The following is a 26,366-nucleotide window of genomic DNA, read 5'->3' as shown; positions in this document are numbered from 1 at the left end:
TTCTGCATCTCGTAACAAAGTTGTGATAAGCTCGAACTTACTTTAAAACTACAGGAATTTTATATTAGAAAAACTGTCAAACAATAACATTCTGGCTTATAGCAATAAATAACATGATGAGACTACAAACTACCAAGACAAGTAGCAACTAAGGAGGTCTATTAAATGGAATAGCATGAATTGCTTATGAACTTAAAAGTCATTCACTGCCAGCCTTCCAAGTTAACATGGATATTTGACTTCTAAAGCCGTCAATGGCAGTGAGGGCGTTAAGGAGATGGAAATCTCTCTTCCCAGTAACATAAGTCTAGACAGTCAGTAATTGTGTAAAAGTTTCATTTTGTGGACAAAATCATCAATTGTATACAGGCAAGCCACAGCAATCTTAACATTGAGTCCACTGCTCAGCCTTCGATTGTTCTGGTCCACAATTTTTCCATAATAAAAGGCATTGTCCTTTACACACAATGTAAAATACATTAGCATAGAGAGAATGTGATCGTCTGCACAAAATCTGGAATTAGGTTATTTTCCACATATAAAATATTGTTGGTGATGCACTGGCTTGTGTATGAAGACCGAACAATGATTCCTGATTTATTTATTTTAAAAAGGCAGATTTTATTGACAAGGATTCTTTGATCACAAATCCATCCATCCATTTTCTGAGCCGCTTCTCCTCACTAGGGTCGCGGGCGTGCTGGAGCCTCCCCGAGCTGTCATTGGGCAGGAGGCGGGGTACACCCTGAACTGGTTGCCAGCCAACCGGAGGGCACATACCAACAAACAACCATTCGCGCTCACAGTCACACCTACGGGCAATTTTAGAGTCTCCAATTAATGCATGTTTTTGGGATGTGGGAGGAAACCGGAGTGCCCGGAGAAAACCCACGCAGGCACGGGGAGAACATGCAAACTCCACACAGGCGGGGCCAGGGTTTGAACCCAGGTCCTCAGAACTGTGAGGCTGACGCTCTAACCAGTCGTCCACCGTGCCGCCTTGATCACAAATCAGAATATAAAATATATAAAATTAAAAACATATTTTCAAATTCTCCTTAGAATTTTGAGCTGGATTGACTCGATTTGGAGTCAGCAGTTTGTATATAGTTTGTAATTTTACATTATGAAATGACTGTTTAGTAGTTGGTGATTGCTATGTTTTGCCACTTTACCATGGACCAAAGAGTCGACTGTAATTCCACATTCCTCAGAACCTTCTCCTTACTGTGACTAATCATCTTAGAGGATGCTCTTCATCGGGCCCCCGTCTGCTCACCCAAGCTGTTGGCACTGACTACTGCAATAATGACTGAGGCGACTCTAAGATGATGTTTACTGGTTGACAGAAGCACTCCACTTCCCCTGTATGCTCCAGCAAGTATTTCCATTTCGTTCGCTTCTGAAGCACCTGTCTAATTTCTCTTTGGAGACAGAAATCCTTTAAACCCCATTGTATCCTGGGGCAACATATTTACAGAGGCCTGGTTTTCTAATACCAAAGAAAGATTAACACTTCTTTCTGATATATGAATCCATGCCCCCCACCCACAGGCTTGGTCAAGGGCCTGAGCTAGACTGTCATTGGTCCTACTCCCATCCTCGTAACACACACCACAGTTTGTTGGAAGTTTAGACTTTGATTCTATACAAAAACTATATCAAAGCTTTCTTAAAAAGTTAAAAAAGGACAATTTGACAGGAAAATAGGACAGACGATAAGGAAATGTGATTTTAAGCTGTACAGAAAATTAATTAATTCATTCATTCATCTTCCGTTCCGCTTATCCTCACTAGGGTCGCGGGTGTGCTGAAGCCTATCCCAGCTATCTTCGGGCAAGAGGCGGGGTACACCCTGAACTGGTCGCCGGCCAATCGCAGTGTACAGAAAATTATGAAAAACAAAAACAAGCTGTAATATTTGCTTTTTTTTTTTTTTTTTTATTATCTTAGCTTCTTGAATTGGTTTTCACCACAGAGAAGAATAATACAAAAAGGATCAGCAACAATTATGTACACCAATTTTGCTGCATGTGGTCATACGGCTGCCAAACTGACAGCCTGTTTTTGTTCATCTTATATTGTCAATAGAGGTGTGACTACAATAACAACGTGCTTGCTGGGAAAGAGTTCAGTGTGTCCGACATGTCTATACTCTTATCTCAGCCAGTATCCAAAAAATGGTATGATCCCATTTACTGAAACAACATTCTAAAAAGTGTTCCCAGGACAACATATTTACATTGAAGTTGTGTTTAAAGGTGCTTTCCAAATGTGGGTACGAATGTTTTCAGACACAGATTTTCCAAAGAATTTCATTGCACCGTTCACATGTCAAATCAACAATTACGATTAAGTTCTAGATTGTATTTTATATTATGGTTACAATGACAATAAAGGTCGTCTTGCAGTTTTGGTTATATGGAAATGTTAATTTTGGGGATATGGTTTCTCCTTCATTAGTGATGTTGCTTCCAATGAGTCAAGTTTTTCTTGAGAAAAATATATGTGTAGGAACGGCTAAATCGATAAATGTGGTGGAATGAAATCAAGACACTTCCCCACAAATTGTTGGTACTCTTCCATTGAAGAAAATACCACAATGGTCACTAAAATAACTTTAAAATAATGAGACTGGAATTTGCCAGAAAGCACACTGAAGCAACTAAAACATAATCATTCGCAGGATAATCATCTGTGCTTTACCCTGTAAGATGGTTGATATGCGTTGACCGTGCACAACAGCTATTCACGGGGGATAGAGACCGAGCCAGGTGCAAATAGCGAATATTCGCGAATAATTCATACCCCCATAAAAATTATTATAATTGCTACATTAACAGTTTAAAACCATAAACATAGCACAAACTATGATCCCAAAACATTTTAATAGCCTTTCAAATTATTACAAACAACTTCAAACATTGTTGTACCCTAAAAGTAAACAGTAAACAGGTTACAGCTAAGCACACACATACACAATGTACAGTACATATACGTATGTCATTAATTTTAATGATGATGATGAAGAATTTCTATAGCAGTGCAGTCTGGTATAAAACAATGAACACTGACTACACAGCACAGTACAGGAGTTACTATACAATGTTATGGCAACGGTCCTGGGGCAGCCTCTGCTGGTGGGTAATGCTGCTGCTTCGTAGCAGTTCGCATTACACTGACTAGCGCTTCTGTGTTTACTGACCTAAAACCGCTGAATCCCTGCAGTGACAACACAAACTGGGGTAGTAGGTAGGTTTAACCATGTCCTGCTCAGCTGTTGTCACAGACTCCACTGGTTTTAATGCTGTGCTTACTGTCATGAACCAATGCAGACACCTCCCTTTTATCTATCCACTCAGGGCATTGAGTCGATCACAACTGGACTATTCTGGTTGTCTTAGAAGACGTTTCACCGCTCATCCAAGCAGGCTTCATCAGTTCCTACGACAAGGCTAAGTTGGGAGTTAGTAGCTTGATTTGTTGTGGAAAAATGCTCTAAGTTGGGGGGCACACCCCAAAACAAGTTTGGTATCATTTAGTGATGCACCAAAATCTCTGCCAACAAAAAGTTCAACCCAAAATTAGCCCAAAAGTGCATTTTTGCTTTTCATACTGAAATACTTTGTTGTTTGAAATAAAGCTACTGAAATAACATGTTTCATGCATAATATGTCACATTTTTCTTACTGAATGTATACACATCCGAGTAAAGAATCCTTTACTATTAACAAGCAATGCCCTGTAGTGCTTTACTGACTATCCAGTTGAATTGACTGGGAGGTCACTTTATTACACACACCGTACACTCATGATTTGATAATGAAATAGTGCCATAAATGTGAAATCAGCATGAATGTTAAATAACACATACATTCAAAAAACCACTAGTAACATAAAAACACATGAATTTTTTTTTTTTACTGTAATCATTCAAATTTGCATGTCGCGATGAATTATGGGAACCGCATGGCTTTTCCGTCATCATGCTAGCGGCTACAAGCCCAAACGGAGCGTCCCTAGTGTCGGCCAACCGCGCAGCTTTCCACTGTTCGTGGGTGGAATGCTTGTTGCATGCTATTTAGCGCTGCCCCAGAACCGCGTTATAGCGCAGATTAGCCAAATTTGAAGAGCAAAATATCAGGCAAATTATTACGTTTATAGAGGAAAATACTGTGATATACGATAACACTAGACAGCTACATAAACACAGGGACCGGAAATGAATTAATACGTTATCGCTGCTACTTCACTTGAGAAAATTAACCTATAATTTAAAAGCCTGTTAATATCATAAATCTTTATAACATAACCTTTATTAGTGCCACAATGGGGAAATTTGCATCATTTCAGCAGCAACAGTGGTTGATGCAATAAATACTTTAAAATAACACATCTTGAAGCCATAATTTATTAACAATTACGATTACGAGTATGTTGTGGAAGTGAACAGTATGCATATTTTTTTTTAAATCCTATTACATAATATACTGCAATAACTGTCCCGTGGTAATGTTCTTGACATAATTTTAAAAATATAGAAATTCAGAAAAATTGTTCTGGAAGTGAATTTCTATAGGTTGGCAGCTCTGCAGTCAGAGAAATAAATGCAATTTTACTAATAAATTGGCATAGTTTTACAATTAATAATTGGTGGGTTTTATTTATTTAAATTTTAATTGTTGTAAAGTGCTTTGTGTTTCATTTTTTTTTGTATGAAAAGCGCTTACAAATAAAGTTTGATTGATTGATAGCTAATTAGTTTCGATGTTTCGGGTGTCGGTTTTCGGCCTTAGGTTTTGCAGTTTCGGTTTTCGGTTTTGGTCAAGAATTTTAATTTCAGTGTATCGCGATTTACATTCTTTTAGAATCCAAAAAAGGAGAGTCGTTAGGCTACATGGTTGAGAGGTCATATTCTGTCCACAAGGTTCATTAGGTTGAAACTCACTCAATATTCCATTCACTTGTATAGTGGTAGTGAGGCAGCCTAACAGTCAAGGATGCCGTGCTATTTGTTAGAGGCAGAATTATTGCGTTTCTTTGGACTGGGCTTGTAAGTGGGACATATGTGATGTAGTCATCCAGTCCATCCAGCGGTCCCTAACCTTATATGCACCACAGACTGATTTCACATGAGAAACATTTCGCCAGACCAGCATAGAAAAACAAAACACACAAATAAATAAATAAATAGTAGTTATTGTAATTAGTGGGAGTCTAGTTATTGTAATTAGTAGGTCTCATTTTGTGTTCCATAGGATAGTGTGTTATAAAACAGAACATCATAGCCAGGCTTTAAAAAAATTAAGGTTTTCTCAGTTTCACTGTTTCTTTTTCACTTGTGCTTTCACTTTTTTTAAGGGTAGACCTGCTACCAGTCTAAATTAGTACAGCTGTATGCCATACTGAGGCAAGTGTTATGACAGTGTCGCGCGTCCTCCTTGGTCAGCTGCTGGGCAGCATTAAAGGAGAAAGGAATGAATCAGTCCATGAAGTGATTCCATTCAATATGTTCACAACCGTTCGCGAATGACACAACACCACTCAAGCCTGTTCCTCTGTTCTGTTCCTCTCCAAAAGAAGAGGAAAGCTTTTTTTTTTGTTTTTTGTTTTGTGTTTAGTCTCTCTGTTCAGGCTGGTACCAAATTGTTTGTGTCCTATACCAGTCCTCAGTCCAGTCGTTGGGGACTCCTGCTATAGACAGTGTTTTGCTACAAAAGGCTTTTTTTTGTTGCCACATTACAATTTACCAATAGGTAAATTTGCAAATTCTTAACTGCAAATATGCAGGTGGGTGTCCATTGTATCTGTAAAATTCCTTTGCCACAACTTTATTCAAATGTTGCAATTCCTTTTCCCTGTGCAGTTATACAAAACAAAACAAATCGAAAATAATTCTCACATTTTAGAGTTTTGGCATCTGTTTAAGGTCTTCCCCTATCATGTGTTGTGTATCTTTGGTGATACAATCATAACTTCCATTTACAAATGCAACACCATATTTCCTGGATAAAACATATCAAGACTTGAGAAGAATAAAATCACCAAATACAGGGGAGGTTCGTTAATTATCTCCAGGTAACATTTGTATGCTGTTATGTCAGAGGTGTGGCCTCGAGTTTTACATTACTTGGACTCGAATAGTGTTGTTTCGTTCGCGAACGTTTCATTCAGAAGAGCAAATCTTTTTAGTGAAGAATTAATCTTTTTAGTGAACGAACTGAACTAAATCAGTTTTTGAAATGATTAATTCTTTGAACTTGGTCGCCGCCTGCCGCCGTGAGGCAAACAAGTCGGGTGGGAACGGAAACGGAACTGTTGAAGCGTTCTGTCACTCAGGTCTGAATCGTCGGCGAATGACCAATGAGCAGCCAGCGTGCAGGCGGGGGTGGCACTTCATTAAACATACTGCCATGTGATTTGTGATTTGCTAGCGTAGCATTTGTTAAACATTAAATTAAAATTGTAACAATTTACTTGAATTGATTATTTCTTACAATATGTAAGTTACTTTCTGAGGGTGTGAAGAATTCCCAAAAAAGTCTTCAACAAAGATTCTCCAAAGTTAAAGCATTGAAGTCAGCTGTAAATTGGTCTTGCGCACAAAGTGAGTGAATCTGGCCAGTGTTCTGTATTTAGGGCACATTTAAAGGGGCATGTTTTGCAAAATCAACTTTCTCTAGTATTTGGGATGTAATATTGTCTCTATGGTGCCTCAGTAAACGTAAAATATGAATTAAAATCGTCCACGCATTCCTGAGTTCCAGACATTTTTCTGCCGAGAGGCCTGAAATCATGTCATTCGAATTTCTCGAGCTTATCTATGTCACTAGCGAAGATCTCCGCCTTCCCTTTCCACTCTGAGGAAGCGGTGTCAACATAAACACGTGTGCTCTCACAAGTGGGTCTTTTACACGGCGGCAACCAATCAGAGGAAAGGGGCAGTCTTAGCCAAATATGGACAAAGCGGATACAAAACTGGATCAAACAGAAGTCACTGTCAGAGGGGCCTTTTCTAGACACTTGTATGACAAAACCAAGGTGTTTTTTTTTTAATGAAATTGACACTTTTATACTAAGAATGTTAGAGAGTCACTCTATGGAGGTTTGATTCGCCAAAATACGGAACCTTTAAAGTGGGTTGAGTTGGAAAAAACATCTCAACATCACCACCACTAATGATAACAGCTACTGTAAAGGCATACTGCCAAGTGTTCAACTTTGTCAGTCACCTGTAAATTCATACCATGGTGTACGTATGGATGCTATTGGTTCTAACTTGACGAATATAATACTAATTACAACAAAACATTACAACAAATTAGGGCAGACATTACACTTAAATGTGTGCAAGAAAATAACAGTGCACATAGCCCCCCCTGTTGGGTCTTAACTAAAGGAAGTGCAGGGATGCAGCATGCTGACTCATCTCTGGGTTCACTGTAAATATGATTAATTATAGATGAGTGGATGCAGTGTTTTTCCCAGAACATAAAACACATTTTTTTACTGGTTGAAATACCATGTATAGCTACTGTATAGTATCCCATGCAAACATGCTGACGAGTTTCACCTCTGTGTTTTCCATGTTATCTACTGTATGTAGTTAAAAAAAAAAGTTCCCTCTGTCTTACAGATATACAGATAGGTAACAATATAATTGTCTTTGTCTATTCACTTACGTGTCATACTTTAAAATTCATGTCCGATGCCACACAAATATAGCTTGCCTTTAATACAGTATCTCAGTCTGAAAGATTTCCTCATGAAAAGACCACTTTCTTACATGGTAATCTTAACTGGCCAGAAAGTATTTTCTGGGCTCCATTAGTGGGAAATACAGTATATATGCTATGTATAGATATATGCTCATCTCATAATCCTCCCAAAATTAACACTTATGATGATAAGAAATGTGGAAATGTTGGTTGTGTCTCACAAAAAGCACATAAGGTGGCCAGTTAACTATAGAATTCCACATTCACTCATTTGTTTGGCTCGCATCCCGGCATCATTAAACTCGAAATGACTTTTCGGATCCAACGATGGACAGAGTAAAAATGCTTTAATCTGTTTTATTGATCATCAAGCAGACACACATTTTTTTGGCAAAGGACTATTTGATAAATGTTTTTTTGTAACAAATTCATGTCTGTTGTGTTTTTATCATGTTTATATGTCTCCATCATTATTAAGGCATGATATACAATATCTTTGTAATTTGACATCTCGAGGAGGAACTACATTTCTTATTTGAGTCTGTCGCTGAAACAAGTTTACTCCCTTTAGTCTGTTAACTAAGACATTAATTAGCTTTTTTAGCGTCACAGTGTGCCAGTTATTCAGCTTTTTACCTGCACTTGTGTTCAACCGAGTCTGTCTTGTCTGAATAATTAACCTATGTATATTTATTTTCTTGGCTCAGTTCAGTCTTTGTTGGCTCCTTCAAAGCCCAAGTGTCCCTATTTGTTCTTATGATGCTGTTGGTGTCCTTGAAGCGGGAGGTTTCTAGTTTCTATTGGTTTATGTCTCCTGAAAGTTTAGGAATGAAGAAATAGTCTGCCTTCACTAATGGCTGCTTTCCTTAGAGTGGATTCTACCTACTTTAATCTTTTGTATATTGTTTCTTTTCCTTAGAAATGGTTAACGAGAGCCTTTTTTATTTAGTGATTGCATGTGTTGCGTGGATAGAGACTGAGCCGTGACAGTCCGATGTGACATCTGCCAGCTCGCGGCGCTGGAATGTTGTGCCCCACCTTGGTCCTATCCACTGCATTTGAGACATGTCATACTATTAACGAGAGTCAATAGGTAAAGATGAATGGATGGTTATATTTACGTTTTCATCAATATTCAGATAAATATTTTTGTCTGGTGACCACCATGCATGGTTGGGTTGGCGCCCAAGCGCCCTCCATCGACCAGCCGCCTCTGCTCTAAACACTGAAAGCCTTTAATTAAAGCAAAGTGATGATAAAATCCTAATAAGAAATGAATTTTTCAAAAATTTAACTGAGGCTAAAAAGAGATACATACCATGTATGCATCATACCTTCCGACATGTTTAATTATCAAATCATATTCAAACACACTCTCAGTCTATTATACCAACAACATATAGTAGCACTCAGATTAGTTCATCTGTCAACCGTGAATACATCTGCTACAAGTCTGTCAGAAAGCACACACAGTTTACTCCCACTACTAGTATTTATGTGGCGCTGGCTCCTCCACCTTGCAACACGACCCGGCACCGACTTTGGGGCGATGCGCTTGATCTCGGCGCACACCTCACTTAATGATAAAATGAGAAAACTGGGTCGGAGATGTACATCCCCACCAGAAATAGTGGGAAGTTAACATCTTCAGAGCACCAAGACTTCCAACTGGGAAATCATCTCTAAATAAATCCAATGAGTTTCACAAATAGGTGAAGAGCCTTTGGGAGGCCCAGGTTAGCTCTTGGGAAGCACGAACACGTCTGGATGATTAACTGAGAAATGAATGACATGCTCATGTATACACTAGAAACCCACTTGAGCAGCCAGATGACTCCAAATTAAATTATATTTGAGACCTTGTATTCTTAACTGCATCTTGTATTCTTGACTTCTATTCCTATTTTCTCAGAACCCGAAGAGCTCTTGTTTAACATGGTATTTAACTAAGAAGTCTGTTTCGACACAAATGATAAAACTCACCAGAATTGGGATCGGAGTTGCCATCTGCTTCGGTTCTCTTGTCGGGGGAGGCCTGCTCGTAGAAGTCGTCTTGCGCCTGCACCAGAGGGAGAGGTTGTGTGAGGAGGGAGCCACTGCCTACAGGCTCATGGTCACCCAGACCGCTGTCACTGCAGCTCTCCTGGGAGCCGTCCGGCAGGTGAAACGTGACGCGTCGCTGCGACTAGAACCAAGAGCACAGAACAGCGCCTTGCATGTTAGTGCTCTGCATTGCGTTTTTTTAGGAAGTGAGCATAAAATTAATTTATATTAATGTATGCTGCGTCACAGTTCTTTACTTTGTCATAAACTGCCCTTGGATTTGGTCATAGAATAATTTATAATCATTACAGTAAGAAGAAGAGCGAAAAATTAATAAATAAACATTGCTATAATGATGCAGTTACAGATTTAAGAGTGTTTTAAACTTGGGCTTGGTGTTACTGTCGTGAGGGGCCTGAACATGCGATAAACAGTCACGTTTCACTGCACAATGACAACCCATAACTGCATGCAAATTACACTTCAGTAGAAAAAAAACAACTGTTGAATAGTTTAAAATTTGTGATCCCTTTAGTAGGCACGGTGGACGACTGGTTAGAGCGTCTGTCTCACAGTTCTGAGGACTGTGGTTCAATCCCCGGCCCCGCCTGTGTGGAGTTTGCATGTTCTCCGCGTGCCTGCATGGGTTTTCTCCGGGCACTCCGGTTTCCTCCCTCATCCCAAAAACATGCATGCTAGGTTAATTGACGACTCTACATTGCCTGTAGGTGTGAATGGGAGTGCGAATGGTTGTTTGTTTGTATGTGCCCTGCGATTGGCTGGCAACTGGTTCAGGGTGTACCCCGCCTCCTGCTCGACGATAGCTGGGATATCCTAGTGAGGAGAAGCGGCTCAGAAAATTTATGGATGGATGGATCCCTTTAGTAGTATTGTATGTAGAGCATTTAACATCAGGCATAATTAACAAAGACCATAACATTCAGATATTAGTGTCAGTGTTATCCTATAATAAGATTGGCTAATGTAATTGTTTGGTCAGTGTTGTCAGTTTATTTTGTTTTTAACAAACTCAAAGTAGATAGTGGAGATGGAAGGTGGCCACTGTTCCACGGCCAGGACGAAAACCACACTGCTCCTCCTGAATCTGAGATTCGACTTCCTGACGGACCTTCCTCTCCAGCACCCCTGAATAGATCGCACCAGGGAGGCTGATGATTGTGATCCACCTGTAGTGGGAACACACCCTCCAGTCCCCCTTCCTAAAAACGGGGACTGGGGTGGTGCCAGTCTGCCAATCCAGAGGCACTGTCCCCGATGTCCACGCGATGTTGCAGAGGCGTGTCAACCAGGACAGCCCCACAACATCCAGAGCCTTTAGGAACTCCGGGCGAATTTCATCCACCCCCCGGGGCTTTTTAACCACCTCGGTGACCTCAACCCCAGAGATAGGAGAGCCCGCCTCAGTGAACCCAGACTCTGCTTCCTCATGGGAAGGCGTGTCGGAGGAGTTGAGTATTCTCGCCACCGACTCACAACGTCCCAAGTCGAGGTCAGTAGCGCCCCATCCCCACTAGTTTTTTTCCATGGCCTCACCGTACTCCTCCCATGCCCGAGTTTTTGCTTCAGCAACCACCAAAGCTGCATTCCGCTTGGCCAGCCGGTACCCATCAGCTGCCTCAGGAGTCCCACAAGCCAAAAAGGCCCGATAGGACTTCTTCTTCAGCTTGACGGCATCCCTCACCGCTGGTGTCCACCAACGGGTTCGGGGATTGCCGCCACGACAGGCACCGACCACCTTACGGCCACAGCTCCGGTCGGCTGCCTCGGCAATAGAGGCGCGGAACATGGTCCACTCGGACTCAATGTCCCCCGCCTCCCCCGAGACGTGGGTCAAGTTCTTCCGGAGGTGGGAGTTGAAACTCCTTCTGACAGGGGATTCCGCCAGACGTTCCCAGCCTACCCTCACAATGCGTTTGGGCCGGCATCTTCCCCCCACCATCGACTGTTTGGTGCATAGGCACAAACAACAGTCAGGACCCGTATCCCCCACCCGAAGACGGAGGAAGGCTACCCTCTCGTCCACCGGGGTGAACCCCAACGTACAGGCGCAGAGTCGGGGGGCAATAAGTATACCCACACCTGCTGGGCGCCTCTCGCTGGGAAACTCCAGAGTGGAAGAGAGTCCAACCCAGAGGGGGGCCCGCGCCCAGGCAAGGGAAAACGTCTTCCTGAATTGTTGGTCATCGTAGGGGTTTTTGGAGCTGTGCTTTGTCTGGTCCCTCACCTCGGACCTGTTTGCCATGGATGACCCTGCCAGGCGCATAAAGCCCCAGACAACTTAGCTCCTAGGATCCTTGGAACACACAAACCCCTCCACCATGATAAGATGACAGCTCAAGGAGACAGCTCACTTTTATATAGAAAAGGAATGTGCTCCTTCGACAAGACTTGTACCCCGGAGATTATTGGTATGCCGACACACATACCAACTGACGCACACAATCTTTAAAGCCGACCTGATTGAATTTTCAACTACTAATTTTGATTGTCTTCCCCCCCCCAGCTCTAATGACATTTTCTTCAAGCTTTTTCATAAGTCCAGACACAAGCCTCCAGCTAACCTTTTGTGGGCACAGAGAGGTGTTCATGCCACATCATTGGTGATGACAGAAAGGCACAGGTTTTACAGAAATTATTGGCAAAAGCAAAGGTCACCAAATCTGCAGTCGAATGCAAATGACCTCATTATATATTTAAAATTTCTCCAAGAACATGCAACATTCAATAAAACAAAAAAAGGTGTCTAATAACAGAAATAAGAATGAGGAAAGGGATGGCTTTCAGGCTTGCAGTGGGAGGAATATTGCCTTCAGCTTGAAATACTGGAGGATTCAATTGCGATGGATGTAAACAATGTATGGATGGATGCATTTATGGATACACTGAAAGCAGGGGCAAAAGGAATAGAAACGGAATGATGGTTATAGAGGTGGATGCAAACTACTCAGTACAGACATCATTATACCCTGTATCCTCGCTTCCGCCTATCTTTGCAATCCCATGAACAAGTGCATCTGGCAAATGGGCACATAAATAATAATAATAATAATATATATTTTATTATTATTATTATTATTAGTAGTAGTAGTAGTAGTAGTATCAGCACTTGATATTGTTTAAGTTTAGATTTGCTGACATTCAGGTGTAGATGCTCAGGCCACGTAAATTTAAAATTGAATTGAATTTGAAATGGGAGTTAACAATAAGTGCACAGTTTTAATGGTTTTAAACTGAGGTACATTTCAGGTAAAAACAGTACAGGACAGAAAAGAAAATTTATTTTAAAATGATAAAAATAAGTTGAAAACAGTACATGGAATAAATTGAAGTAAATTTAAGTTAAAACAACAGCATGGTATGGTATTAAAATTACATTTGGTATTAAAATTACATTTGAGTTTTTAAAAAGTACAAGGACTAAATTAGATTTAAAAAAATAATTTATTAAATTAGTTAGTAAAAACTACATTTCAAAGCTCATCCCAAAACTACTTTTCCCAGTTGAAATGAGAGTACTTGCAGTGGCAGGATGAAACGCCCAGTATTTCAGGTTTTCAGCCATGGTGTAATCAAAGCGAGGCCACATCATGCTTGGCTCTGCTGACTGTTTCAAATGTATACTGGATTAATACAGTATCATACTTTGCAAATGCAACAAATGCAAATGACTTATTGGGATATTCTGAAAACAGACAGATGTAGTCTTACTGCGAGTTTATTTTTTTAATAAAAAAGATGAAGTTGTTTGGAGTGTGAAATATGTTTTGATTGACACTCAGATAATAAACTATTTGTTGACATCGTTCTATGAAGTGGTGTTGAATAGGAGCACATCATACACGTAAGATAAATTATCCAATTGTGTCATTATTTGACCATATTAGTATTCTGTCTTTATGAAGATATACTCATGGTAAGACTCCATTAACAATGTGACTTGACTTGACTCGACTTGACTCGGGACTTGCTTGAGACCTGAAGGTTACGACCATATTAGTATTCTGTCTTTATGAAGATATACTCATGGTAAGACTCCATTAACAATGTGACTTGACTTGACTCGACTTGACTCGGGACTTGCTTGAGACCTGAAGGTTACGACTTGAGACTTACTTGAGACTTGCAAGTATTTAACTTGATTCCATCTCTGCGAAATGGCTTCTGGCATGTTTGAAAATATTTCAGTGTTCTCACTTGCTGACAGTTGGTTGTAATAATATTAGCATAAGACCAGCTTAAACTGTCTCAGTTTACAAGATATTACGCCTTGTCACGCCTGCTAACTCTTATTATCTGCTTGTTTTTTGAAAAAAATTATTTTCCTTCCCAAACACACACACAGTCAAAAAAGCAAATAGAAGCACTTTATTGTGGCAAGGTTACACGTTAAGCAAGCTTGCAAATGATCAGGAAGAGGATTTGTCCTTCCAAGTTGCTTGCAATGCAAATGCTGCAAAATTCAGCAGGAAAGATCAAAGGCCAGTTTTGAACAGACCATCCAAATGTTGTCCAAGTCACCATAAATCATCAAACAGTAAGGAGTCAGCTTGCTACACACACTTCTATCTTTAAATCTTACGTATGAACTTAGATGGTTGCATTCCGAATGAATTTAAACTGCATTGGGTTCATTGACTGGGAGCTTGGTTTTTCATAATAAATTCAAGAACTAACAAGTCGCCCGTTAAACTGAAATGGAGTATTGACTTTCAAAGCTGCAGTCTGTGTTTAAAACAGACTGAAAATGCAATGCTTTACAGGCTTTTTCACCCTTCCATTTGTTTAAAATGTACCTGTTAAGAAAAACATTTTGTCAATACTGTCAAAATTAAACACCCAAACTTTACAAGCTGTGTGACAGTAAACAAGTAACAATGTCTCAGTACCATTTCCTTTTCTGTCATTTCGCCTCCTGAATTTGACCAAATGGAGTGCAGTGCTCAAGTAAAAAACAACTTCTGTGTGGTATTGTGTTACAAGAGAACACTATTACACTACAATCCTAAACCAAGAATCCCGTGCACACACTGAGCACAATGTAAATGCAAAGACACACACAATTGCACACCCAGAAGAATGAAACCACTTCATCCCTACAAATAATCTTATCTAGCAGCAGTCTGACACCTGCAGTGAGAGAACACATCCCACGAGTCTGTTCTCACAATCACACCACTAAGGGAGATCAGTCAACCGGGAGAACAAAACTCACAAAGAGCTTTCTTTTCATCCCTCAGCCCTGCTCATCCTTTCCATGAAGACCAAAGATGGTCTGCCATCTGCCGGCCACCTTTGGAAATACATATTTTCTGAAATGGTAAAATATAAAATAAAATAAAATGATGGTTCACTTTTGTCATATTGGTTTCGAAGAAACACTAATATTATGTGACAATTGAATCACAGTCTTGCCTGTCTTGGATTTTGACTCAAACATTGACTCATTATGCTATGACTGTCTTTCCTCTGGCCAAGTTTGCTGGCTTCCACATTCCAATATTAAGTCTTAGCCCTTTAATTCTGGAAAGTATTTACATTTGTCACCGTGTGTTTATGTATACTTTGTAAGTCTACAAAACTTAATTTGCATGTTATTACCACCACAGTCCTGCCAAATGAGACTGCAGACTTATGGATTTAGTAAACCCAAACTAGAGTCATTTGTACATTTTATTTTTGATAGTAAAAATCAAATTATGTATTTAATATTTTAAAAAGTATGCTGTAAACGCAAAATGTTTTGGCAGCATTAGGGTGACCAATCCTTACCTTTGGATTCATTCTGCTATTTTTGCTAACATGAATGTTCATCCAACATTCATTCTCAATTTTACTGAATTGGGTCTGCTTATCAGATTTATCTGCCAAAGTTGGAAAATGAGGGTGATGAGCGCATTCCAAAAGAGTAATATGAGTTATAAAACAAAGGCACGAGGATTAGATGCACTGAATTATTGATTTATGCATATCAGAAGCTGTGTCAAATTCTATTGGGTCAAAAATTATTTCCTTCAAACCTACTGTGTCTAGCTGCAGCCTTTGTGTGAGACATTTGCCCTCATGTACCTCATGTTCTCACACTGTGTTACAAAACCTAAATGTTGGAAATTAAAATGGAAATACCAAACCTCTTGTTTTTTTGTTTTTGTTTTGTTTCAACACCTGACATCGACCTTGTTAATTCAGGCGAAGTCCGAGCCGGTATGACTCTATCATTATGGGTATCGCTCATCCGAGGTATCGACGTATAGTGTAAAGGGTCTTGACTCAGGGCCCGCTTGGATGTTATTGTTTTTGCCCTGACCAGGATTTAAACAACAGTACCATGTGTCTAAAGTCAGCAGTGTTACTCACTGAGCCATCCAACTGTATCAGCAACTGATTGACAGGCCAGTCGACCGTAAAACATGAAGTAACAACCCGTGCACTGCCTGCATTGAGTTCAAGAAAGTCTATATTTCGATGCCACACACATGTATACCGAGTACCTGGAACTGTATAATATCAACAGGATCCTAAGAACATTCATCAATAACTCATTGAGACTGTGGAAGACAACTCTGGAAGCCAACTAAAAAAAAAAATTAATGTGGCATATTCCAAGGAGATGCACTGTACCTGCTGCTGTTCTGCATAGGCCTGAACCCCCTCAGTCAGATCATAACCAAGAGTGGTTTCAGGTATCGGTTCAGAAGTGGAACAATGATCAGCCACCTCCTCTACATGGGTGAGATCAAGCTGTATGCAAAGGACGAGCGTGACATCGACTCTCTGATCCACCTCACAAGGATATACAGCAAGGACATTGGAATGTCATTCAGACTAGATAAGTGCGGGCAAATGATATCTAAAGGGTGATCACAAGGGAGATAGAACTACCTGAGGGCAGCATAACAGATGTGCATGACTGCTACAAATACCTTGGAATTCCACAGGCAAATGGCAACCATGAGGAGGCAGCTCGAAGGACAGCCACAGCCAAATACCTGAAGAGGGTGAGGCAGATCCTGAAATGTCAGCTGAATGGCAAGAATAAGATCCAGGCCTTTAACATCTATGCCCTGCCAGTAAGCAGATACCCCGCTGGCACAATACCCTGGTCACTGGAAGAGATGTAAGCCACTGACATCAAGACCACTTGACACTATGTAAGTCCCGGATGCATATCTCATGGAAACAGCCCAACCCTGGATCAATGAGTCCCTGCAATCTATCTTCGTGCAATACAGATACACTAAAAAATAATAATAATAGAAATAAAAAAAAACACTTTAGGCCTGCCACGATAACAAGTTTTTTAGAACAATATATTTTCCCAAAAACTTACACGATAACGATAGTATTGTTGATGTTTTTCTTTTTTTTATGCCACTGATATAATGATAGTGTATAATAAAGATTTGTACACATCTTACAAATTCTGCCCTGGTAATCAAACATATGAACACAACTGTGTAATGTTCTCTCATTTACTAAAGTACAGTAGGGCTGTATTTCACAATAAGAGCAAGTAAATAAAAAGAGAAAGTCACACGTGTTTAAATAAAGTGCCCTTGTTAGGAAAAATAAAAAAGTTTGAATTTCTCCTTTTCTATTTGGCATCCTGACACAACAGTGAAGTCTCAAACAATTTTACATCTTTTAATTCAACAAATTTTAACAACTGAACCGTTTTAGAGGTTATCTTTCTTCAAAACCTTTGTTTTGGATTATAATGGCATTTCACACATATGCCCTTTTACTGCATAACCAGTGTGAACTTCCCACTGAGAAGTACAAACAAAAATGACACTGATCGTGGCATTTTAAGCACCGTTTCTTTCAAATGTTCTCCTGCTTTATCAGTCATTTTCTAATCTTTCTCCATCTTTTACTCAACTTCTTCTTGGCTATGGTGTGGTCCGTATGGGACTGTTTCTGGGTCCGGATGCGGACTGTGGTCCGCCAGTTAGTGACCAGTTTTAAGCGATGTCGCCACGATCCAGAGAGCGAGTTGTTTTGCTCGCTAGCTAGTTAGCTGCCTTGCTTAGCGAACCTAATAAATAGTTAACTCATTCGTGTGCGTCTATGGATCCAAAGCCAGTCCGCTCGCTGCGTCGTAAGCAGTACGCCGGGTGTTACCACAACAATGAATATTTATCGAGTACGGAAAAAGTCTCCGTTGTATTTATGGAACGATAACCCGCATTCCTCTGCCTCTGATTGGCTAGCACCAAGACAGAACTCATACTTTTAGTGGATAATTATTCGCTGAAGCACTTCAGCAACACACACACACACACACACACGTAGGTAAGCAATGCTGTGCGTCTGGGCAGATTGATCATGTTTAATGCATCATTTTTGTGCGGGACGCACATCAAACGAGGTCCCTGCATATATATATATATATATATATATATATAATCAATCTGACATACAATATCAATCTATATATATAATCAGTGTCGGTGCCAGAGCGTGTCTGATGATGGCATTTGGTCGCCATGGGGGGCACATTGTAACGCTCAAAAAATCCCTGCACACACCCCCACATGCACACACACGAACACACACACACACACAAGCATAAAATATGCTTGCGAAAGTGGCACATGCGCAGTCACACACAACATTTTAAGAGAGGAATATGCCACAGCGGCCACACACGCACCCGCATGCATGCACACACAGTCACACACGTTAAATACTAAGCATTATAAAACAAGTATTCAACTGTAGGCATTGGGTAAATTAAACACTGGCTTAGCTTTAGAACAGTTGACATATACTGAATATATTTCTATATGTGACAGACTGGCAACAGTGTCCTACTGTCCTTCCACTCTCTTGGTTCATGTCACGTCCCTCAAACACCTGTCGAACCAACATGGGCCTTTTAATTTATGGAGTATTGTGCACCTGTGGTCTGAAAATGTGTTTCTCAAAGTGGCGAATGAATTCTTACATAGGCTACTGCTGGGCTAAGTTTAAAAGCAGTCAGCTCACTGATGATTGTGATATGTAATTAACATGACAAAAATAAATGGATGGAAAACACTGGATACCTGTCTGGGAATAGGAACAACTGCTGGGTTAAGGCGACACCCGCAGGCGTCGAGAGGAACTGCAAAGTTGATCCAGGGGGGGTGGTGTAATTTGATGTTGAACTAAGGATAAATGTCTGTTTTGATATTTCACCAACTCTGCCGAAATTTTCCAAATGTATGCCTCGATGGCTGTGTCAGTGTGTCAACTTTGCAAGAGAAAGTGCGAGGTTTTGACAATTGTTTGTCTTGATTTGACTCCAAGCAGCATGAAATGGGATTTGAACCATAAGCAGTTGATTTGCCAAAACTAAAGTAAAGAGAGTACCAAGTAAAGAGAGTACCAAGTTGAGGTTATTTGTTATTAATATATGATTTTAAACCCATTTTATCAAATTTGTAGTCTATATTCAAGCTGATGGGTGTGGTCTTTTCCAGGTCATCCCTCTTGCCAACGCCCGCCTCTGGTGTATTTAACTCTTGACACCCACCTTCTCTCTAGTGTTTTTTCTCTCCTCTGACTTCTTAAGTGTTCTGGCTGGCAGCTCGCCAACCATGCGCTGGTTTCGGCCACCCCTCCCCCTGTCCTTTCTTTGTTCGGGCACACAGCTCAGTAACCGCGAAGGCCGGGATGAGAACAGACTTGGCTTCCCAGCCTATCTGTAAGCCACCGCTAGGCGATCAGAGCAGCTGCTACTCAGGTACTAGGTACGCTTCCAGCCAAGCATGACTGATAAAAAGGTTTCTCGTCTCTTTCCCTAAATTTTATCCACATAAAAAGTGATGTGCACCACTAGATAAAATTATTAATTATGATTTTAACAATTAAACTTAAAATTACGCTAAACTGGACGTAACGCAGGCGTCACTTCCGGCTTATTCTTTTCTCCTAAATTAATGACATTTTTATTCAACTAATATACGCTACATGTATAAACTATTTAGACCTCCCTGTCCACAAAGAATCATTAAATTTCCAAGTGGCCTGCTTTTCCAGTAAAAAATCTAATTGAGACTTAGTATAAAAGCAAGTGAACTACTACAAAATTGACATTTTTAGAAGGATAATGTGTCATTAATTATCAGTGCACTGATAATTAATGAGACATCGACAACTTCTGCCTCCATCTACAGTAAAACGCTGTGCTTTCCCTTCACTGAGCAGTCACATTTCCTTTCTCTGGTGAACTGAACATCTCACTATAACTTGCTTTCTACCTTCACTCTAGATTTGGTCTGTCGTTAAATAAAGCTGACTCCAGGTTACTGAGAACTGTGAGATTGGAGTAGTTCAACCTGCTCTGTGCGCCTGAAGCAGGGCTGGAAAAACCTGTTTGACTGCCACAGAGCATCAGCTACATGTTAACTTCTTCTGATTCATTCATTGGCACTACCCTCTGTTGGCATCTACAGCCATAAAGCGTGAGACACAGTTCTTCTTTGTGTGCGTCTTTTGCATCAAGAAGAAACATTTGCCAGCTAAGAGACTGTTAACTAGAGTGCAGAGGTGGCTAGGAACCTAAGCACTGAAAAGGGGTTTGGCGTGTTAATAAATTATTGTCCACGTGATCCGTTAGTTACCCTTGGTAGTACAGCACATAGCAGGGGCGCTCCTCGGTGTAGTACTGGAAGTGGTGGTGATTGGGGGGGTTTAGAAATTTTATTTAAAAAATATTTGTCATACTTTTTGGATTTTCAATAATTATATGTTATTTTAAGACATTTTTAGGGGTCTTCAGGGACCCAAAATAAGCCTAGCGACACCACTAGTACATAGTACACAATGAAGTCACTGCTCTGCAACAAACTATTAGGAACAATTCTCTTTTGATGCAACGTATAAAAACATTATTTAGTTAATAATTTAATTCATTATGGTCTCAGAGAGTATTCATGCATCTTGGTGGTGAACCTTCATTGGAGAGAGGCAGCTTAGTGCATTAGATCAGATGTGTTGTTGTTTTTGTTGTAGTTATTTTCATGTTCAGTACAGAGCAGTAATGAAATTTAAAACTAGTCCTCTTCATCTTGCTCTTCACATTTTGAAATCATGAGACCAAGACGACACCTAACAATTGATCAACAGGCCCATACTTCGCTATTGGGAGGCTTTAAACTGGATTTTCTCAGAGGGAAGTGGGCATTGAACGTATACTGTCATCAGTGAGTGTCATCAGCAGTTTGCAACATAGCTACAGAGAGACGAGAAGAGTCACAGAAAGGTATAGAAAATGGACATGCTATGAAATTCATAGGTCGCTTTATGGAAAAACAGCTGTTGCGAATTTTGACATTCAGCTTCTTATTCGAGAGCAGTAAAACGTATCGTGACACACTGCAGTGTTTGCAGTCGAAAGTTTAGAAAAAGGCCAAATTAAAAGGGAGCTTTGCAGGTTTTACCCTCACTTCACTAATCCCGCTCCCCGAGTCTGATCAAAGTCATGCACATGATTCTCCAAGAATGATTCTCAAACATGCAATTACAACAGTGCGTAGTTGTGATATAGGGTCACAGAGAACGCAGTCCAGCTTCAACAAAATAGCAGGGCTAGTAATACTAAGCTAGCATTAGCACTGTAAACAAGCCATTGTTAGCTAGCCACGACTAGTACATTGGTAGCATGAATTATTAGTAATATAGAGTACACTGAATTTAAGGGTTTGAAGCTTGATTTATTTATTTTATTATTTTAGCATCATGCTGTGGGTGTGTTTTTCAGCTGAAGGGACAGGACGACTGGTTGCAATCAAAGGAAAGATGAATGCGGCCAAGTACAGGGATATCCTGGACAAAAACCTTCTCCAGAATGCTCAGAACCCCAGACTGGGACGAAGGTTCACCTTCAAAAAAGACAATGACGCTAAGCACCCTGCTAAAATACCAAAGGAGTGGCTTCAGAACAACTCTGTGACTGTTTTTGAATGGACCAGCCAGACCCCTGACTTAAACCCAATTGAGCATCTTTGGAAAGACCTGAAAATGGCTGCCCACCAACTTTCACCATCCAAACTGATAGAACTGGAGAGGATCTGCAAGGAGCAATGCCAGAGGATCCCCAAATCCAGGTGTGAAAAACTTCCCAAAAAGACTCATGGCTGTATTAGCTCAAAAGGGTGCTTCCCCTAAATACTAAATACTAAATACTGAGCAAAGGGTCTGAATAATACTGTGTGATAGTTCAGTTTTTCTTTTTTAATAAATCTGCAAAAAAAAAATTTCTGTCAAGATGGGGTGCTGTGTGTCCATTAATGCAGAAAAAATGAACTTAAATGATTTTAGCAAGTGGCTGCAATATAAAACAGAGTGAAAATTTTAAGGCGGTCTGAATACTTTCCGTACCCACTGTAATTTCCAGGCAGGACACGCCCTGCTCCAGTATTACTGGCTCTACAGACTATGATTGGCTGCTGTATCCCGTAGAACGGCGGCACGGTGGGCGACTGGTTAGAGCGTCAGCCTCACAGTTCTGAGGACCCGGGTTCAATCCCCGGCCCCGCCTGTGTGGAGTTTGCATGTTCTCCCTGTGCCTGCGTGGGTTTTCTCCGGGTACTCCGGTTTCCTCCCACATCCCAAAAACATGCATGAATTGGAGACTCTAAATTGCCCATAGGCATGACTGTGAGTGTGAATGGTTGTTTGTTCCTATGTGCCCTGCGATTGGCTGGCAACCAGTTCAGGGTGTACCCCGCCTCCTGCCCGATGACAGCTGGGATAGGCACCAGCACGCCCGCGACCCTAGTGAGGAGAAGCGGCTCAGAAAATGGATGGATGGATGGATCCCGTAGAACACGCCCTACTACTTACAGATGGGAAAAGAAGTATGTGACTTAAGTGTGACGGTGTTAATGTTTCCCACTAACCATAACCCACCCTAATCCTAACTTTAACCCATCCTAAACCGCCTTAAGCCTCAACCCTTGCCCTCAACCTAACCATAACAAACTTCTTGTTTTTATTTCGTACAAGTGTGAAACATGTTTGGGATGGTCATATTAAAATCTGCGTAGCCTGCCCTCCCTCTTTAAGTTCACCTGTAAAGGTTATTGTGAATTTTAGGATCATCCTGAAATTTCACCTGAAAGGTTAATATCCCTAATCTTTAATGAGTACTAGTGTATATTATTCACCATTGTGTTTGCAAGTCTGAGTCGTCGTGTATAAAAGGCCACTTGTGGCCACACCTTTTTTTCATATTAAAACAGCTGGTTTTAATTATTGAAACCTTAAAATCTGTTAGCCTGTTTCTATCAATTGCAAATAGGCAAAGTTACACATCTGCTTATCTGGATGTGTGGTTACCATGTGGTAATTATTGCTTACACTGCAATGATTATCCAGTTTTGGGAGATCTAATGTAATCTCATTTAATTTGGCAACTGATTACCCTATTAAAATAATATTGTTTGGTTATAGATTAGCCTGACATTTGTTTCTTCTTCCTGTATGTCTGACTGTCTTTTATTTGTCCTGCCATGTGCATTAGAACAATTGATCGGAGTATCTAAAATAACAACAAGCTCAATTGAGCAAGCCATTTTATAATTCAAAAAGTGGATGTAACACTTTCCCCAAAAGACAAGTGTTTTACTTTGTCATTTGATCAAAAAATATAATCATTTATGGTGGTCGCGAAAGCTCAACAGAAATACAAGAGCTTTCTCAACCTCTGTAATAATTCTTCATCATTCCATTGGAAAATCAATCAGATTTGGCGTATTGTTACCAAGTTTATTTGCCCTTTTCTTCTGAAGGCCTGCAAATACTTAAGGCAAAAAAAATTTTACCCTGGAATGTTCTATTTTTGTTTTTAGCAGTTATAAAAACAACGATAAGTGATAAGGTAAGTCAAAGCTACAGTACTTTGTCCCTTTTGATATTTCTAGATAAATAGAATTGGTTAGTCACTTCAGCCCATTTTGTATCATGTCCTTGTGTTAAGCAACACTGCAAAGCAGCAGATGTTTGCTTTACTTTTAATGGGATAAATGTGCCCCTCCTTGAGCCGTCACCTTATCATGGTAGAGAGGTTTTTGTGGCCCAGTGATCCTAGGAGCTAAATTGTCCGGGGCTTTATGCCCCTGGCAGGGTCACCCATGGCAAACAGGTCCTAGATGAGGGACCAGACAAAGTACAGCTAAAAGACCCCCCATGATGAGTAAATTGATGGAATCAAATTTTATCTTGCCCAGACACGGGTTAATGGGGTCCCCCTCTGGAGCCAGGCCTGGAGGTGGGGCTCGAAGGTGAGCACATGGTGGCCGGGTCTGCACCCATGGGGCCTGGCCAGGCAAAGCCCAAAAGGGAAACGTGGGTCCCCCTTCCCATTGGCTCACCACCTGTGGGAGGGGCCATAGGGGTCGGGTGCAGTGTGAGCTGGGCGGTGGCCGAAGGCAGGGACCTTGGCGGTCCGATCCTCGGTTACAAAAGCTGGCTCTATGGACTTGGAACGTCACCTCTCTGGCAGGGAAGGAGCCTGAGCTGGTGTGGGAGATCTAGAAGTTCCGACTTGACATAATCGGGCTCGCCTCCACCCTCAGCTTGGGCTCTGGTACCATTCCTCTCGAGAGGGGTTGGCCTATCTTCCACTATGGAGTTGCCTACAGGCAACATCGGGGTTCACCCCGGTGGACGAGACAGTAGCCTCAATCCGCCTTGGGCGGCCATGGCCCAGTAGGTAAGATCATCGCCTCCCACAGTGGGGGACCTAGGTTCAAGACCCTGACCGGACAATCGGCCAACGTCAACCGGGAATCACCGCCGTGGTGTCCTTGAGCAAGACACTGATACCCCAAACTGCTCCCCGGGAGCTTCAGCTGCCCCCTGCTCCAGTCTGTTCCACTAACAAGTGTGTGTGTTCACTGTGATGGGTAAAATGCAGAGAACAAATTTCATGTGCATGCATGCATGTTCGTGACAATAAAGGTGATTCATCTTCTTCTTCGGGTTGGGGGAGGGGTCCTGACTGTTGTTTGCTCTGCACCAAACAGCAGTTCAGAGTACCCACCCTTTTTGGAGTCCTTGGAGGGGTTGCTGGAGAGTGCTCCCGCTGGGGACTCCATCGTTCTTCTGGAGGACTTCAATGCTCATGTGGGAAATGACAGTGAGACTTGGAAGGGTGTGATTGGGAGGAACGCCTCGCCCCCAAATCAGAACCCGAGATCACGGATTGTCCATAACGAACACAATGTGCAAGCATAAGGTTGTCCATATGTGCACTTGGCACCAGGACATCCTAGGCTGCAGTTCGATGCTCAACTTTGTGGTCGTGTCATCGGACTTCCGGCCACATGTCTTGGAGACTCGGATGAAGAGAGGGGCGAAGGGGGGGTACTTCGGGGGTATGGGGTACCAAACTCCCTTATACGGGCTGTTCGGTCCCTGTAGGACCAGTGTCAGAGTTTGGTCCGCATTGCCGGTAGTAAGTTGGATTCGTTTGGAGGGTTGGACTCCGCCAAGGCTGCCCTTTGTCACCAATTCTGTTCATAACTTTTATGGACAAAATTTCTATGCGCAGGCGAGGCGTAGATGGGGTCTGGTTTGGTGGCTTCAGTATTGCATCTCTGCTTTTTGCAGATGATGTGGTTCTGTTGGCTTCATCAAGCCCTGATCTCCAACTCTCACTGGAGCAGTTCGCAGCCGAGTGTGAAGCGGCTGAGATGAGAATCAGCACCTCCAAATCTGAGACCATGGTCCTCAGTCAGAAAAGGGTGGCATGCTCTCTCCAGGTTGGGGATGAAATGAAGCTCGGTCATCCAGGAGTGGCTCAGAGTAGAGCCGCTGCTCCTCCACATTGAGAGGAGCCAGATAAGGTGGCTCGGGCATCTAATTAGAATGTCTCCTGGACGCCTCCCTAGTGTGGTGTTCCGGGCATATCCCAGGGGGAGGAGAACCCGACGATGACCCAGGACACACCCAAGAGACTATGTCTCCCGGCTGGCCTGGAAACGCCTTGGGGTCTCCTCGGAAGAGCTGGATGAAATGGCTGGGGAGAGGGAAGTCTGGGCTTCCTTGGTCAAGCTACTGCCCACAAAACCCGACCACGGCTAAATCTAAGAAAATGGATAGATGGAGGGATAAATGGGGTGTCAGAGGTGAAGCCTGAGTCTCAAGTGCCATGGAACATTGTTGACAGTGCCACCAAATCTTGCAATTGACACCCTGCTCTGAGTGTATGTGCCAGCTGCCATGATGCAGCATCACATTCACGGCTGATCCATGTTGACTGTGAAACGTTGATACCATCGAGCTTGTTGAAAGTGAAATGAGTTTTGAGCCTTGCTATGAAAAAATTAGCAAGGTTTGAATATGTTGGAACGGTTTATACAATGGTTTCCTACCACATTAAAAAAAACATGCATGGTTAATTGAATACTAAATTGTCCTTCAGTATCAATGTGATTGTGAATAATTATTTGTCTATATGTGCCCTGCATTTGGCTGGCGACCACTCCAGGCGGCTCAGAGACAGCTGGGATAGGCTCCAGCACACCTGCAACCCTCGTGAGGAAAAACAGTATAGAAGCTGGATGGTGTTCACTACTCATTTTTTAAATATTT

General features: G+C 41.5%; 1 protein-coding gene across 6 annotated transcripts in view; it reads right to left on the bottom strand.

Moving 5' to 3' along the window:
* LOC133472183 (protocadherin-9) overlaps nucleotides 1-26,366 on the bottom strand; it is a 254,796-nt gene that overhangs the window by 49,772 nt on the left and 178,658 nt on the right. For 4 of the 6 annotated variants that reach the window (XR_009786634.1, XM_061762707.1, XM_061762687.1 and 1 more), the window contains one exon: nucleotides 9,702-9,903. Coding sequence is in view for 4 of the 6 variants with exons in the window: in XM_061762707.1 (XP_061618691.1) it covers nucleotides 9,702-9,903 (202 nt within the window). In the remaining 2 variants the exon portion in view is untranslated. The remainder of the gene's footprint in view (nucleotides 1-9,701; nucleotides 9,904-26,366) is intronic. The other 2 variants (XR_009786635.1, XM_061762716.1) reach the window with 1 other exon arrangement.

This window comes from Phyllopteryx taeniolatus, chromosome 2 (assembly GCF_024500385.1).
Source record: "Phyllopteryx taeniolatus isolate TA_2022b chromosome 2, UOR_Ptae_1.2, whole genome shotgun sequence".
Classification (NCBI taxonomy): Eukaryota; Metazoa; Chordata; class Actinopteri; order Syngnathiformes; family Syngnathidae; genus Phyllopteryx; species Phyllopteryx taeniolatus.
This window is presented reverse-complemented; position numbering and strand designations above follow the sequence as displayed.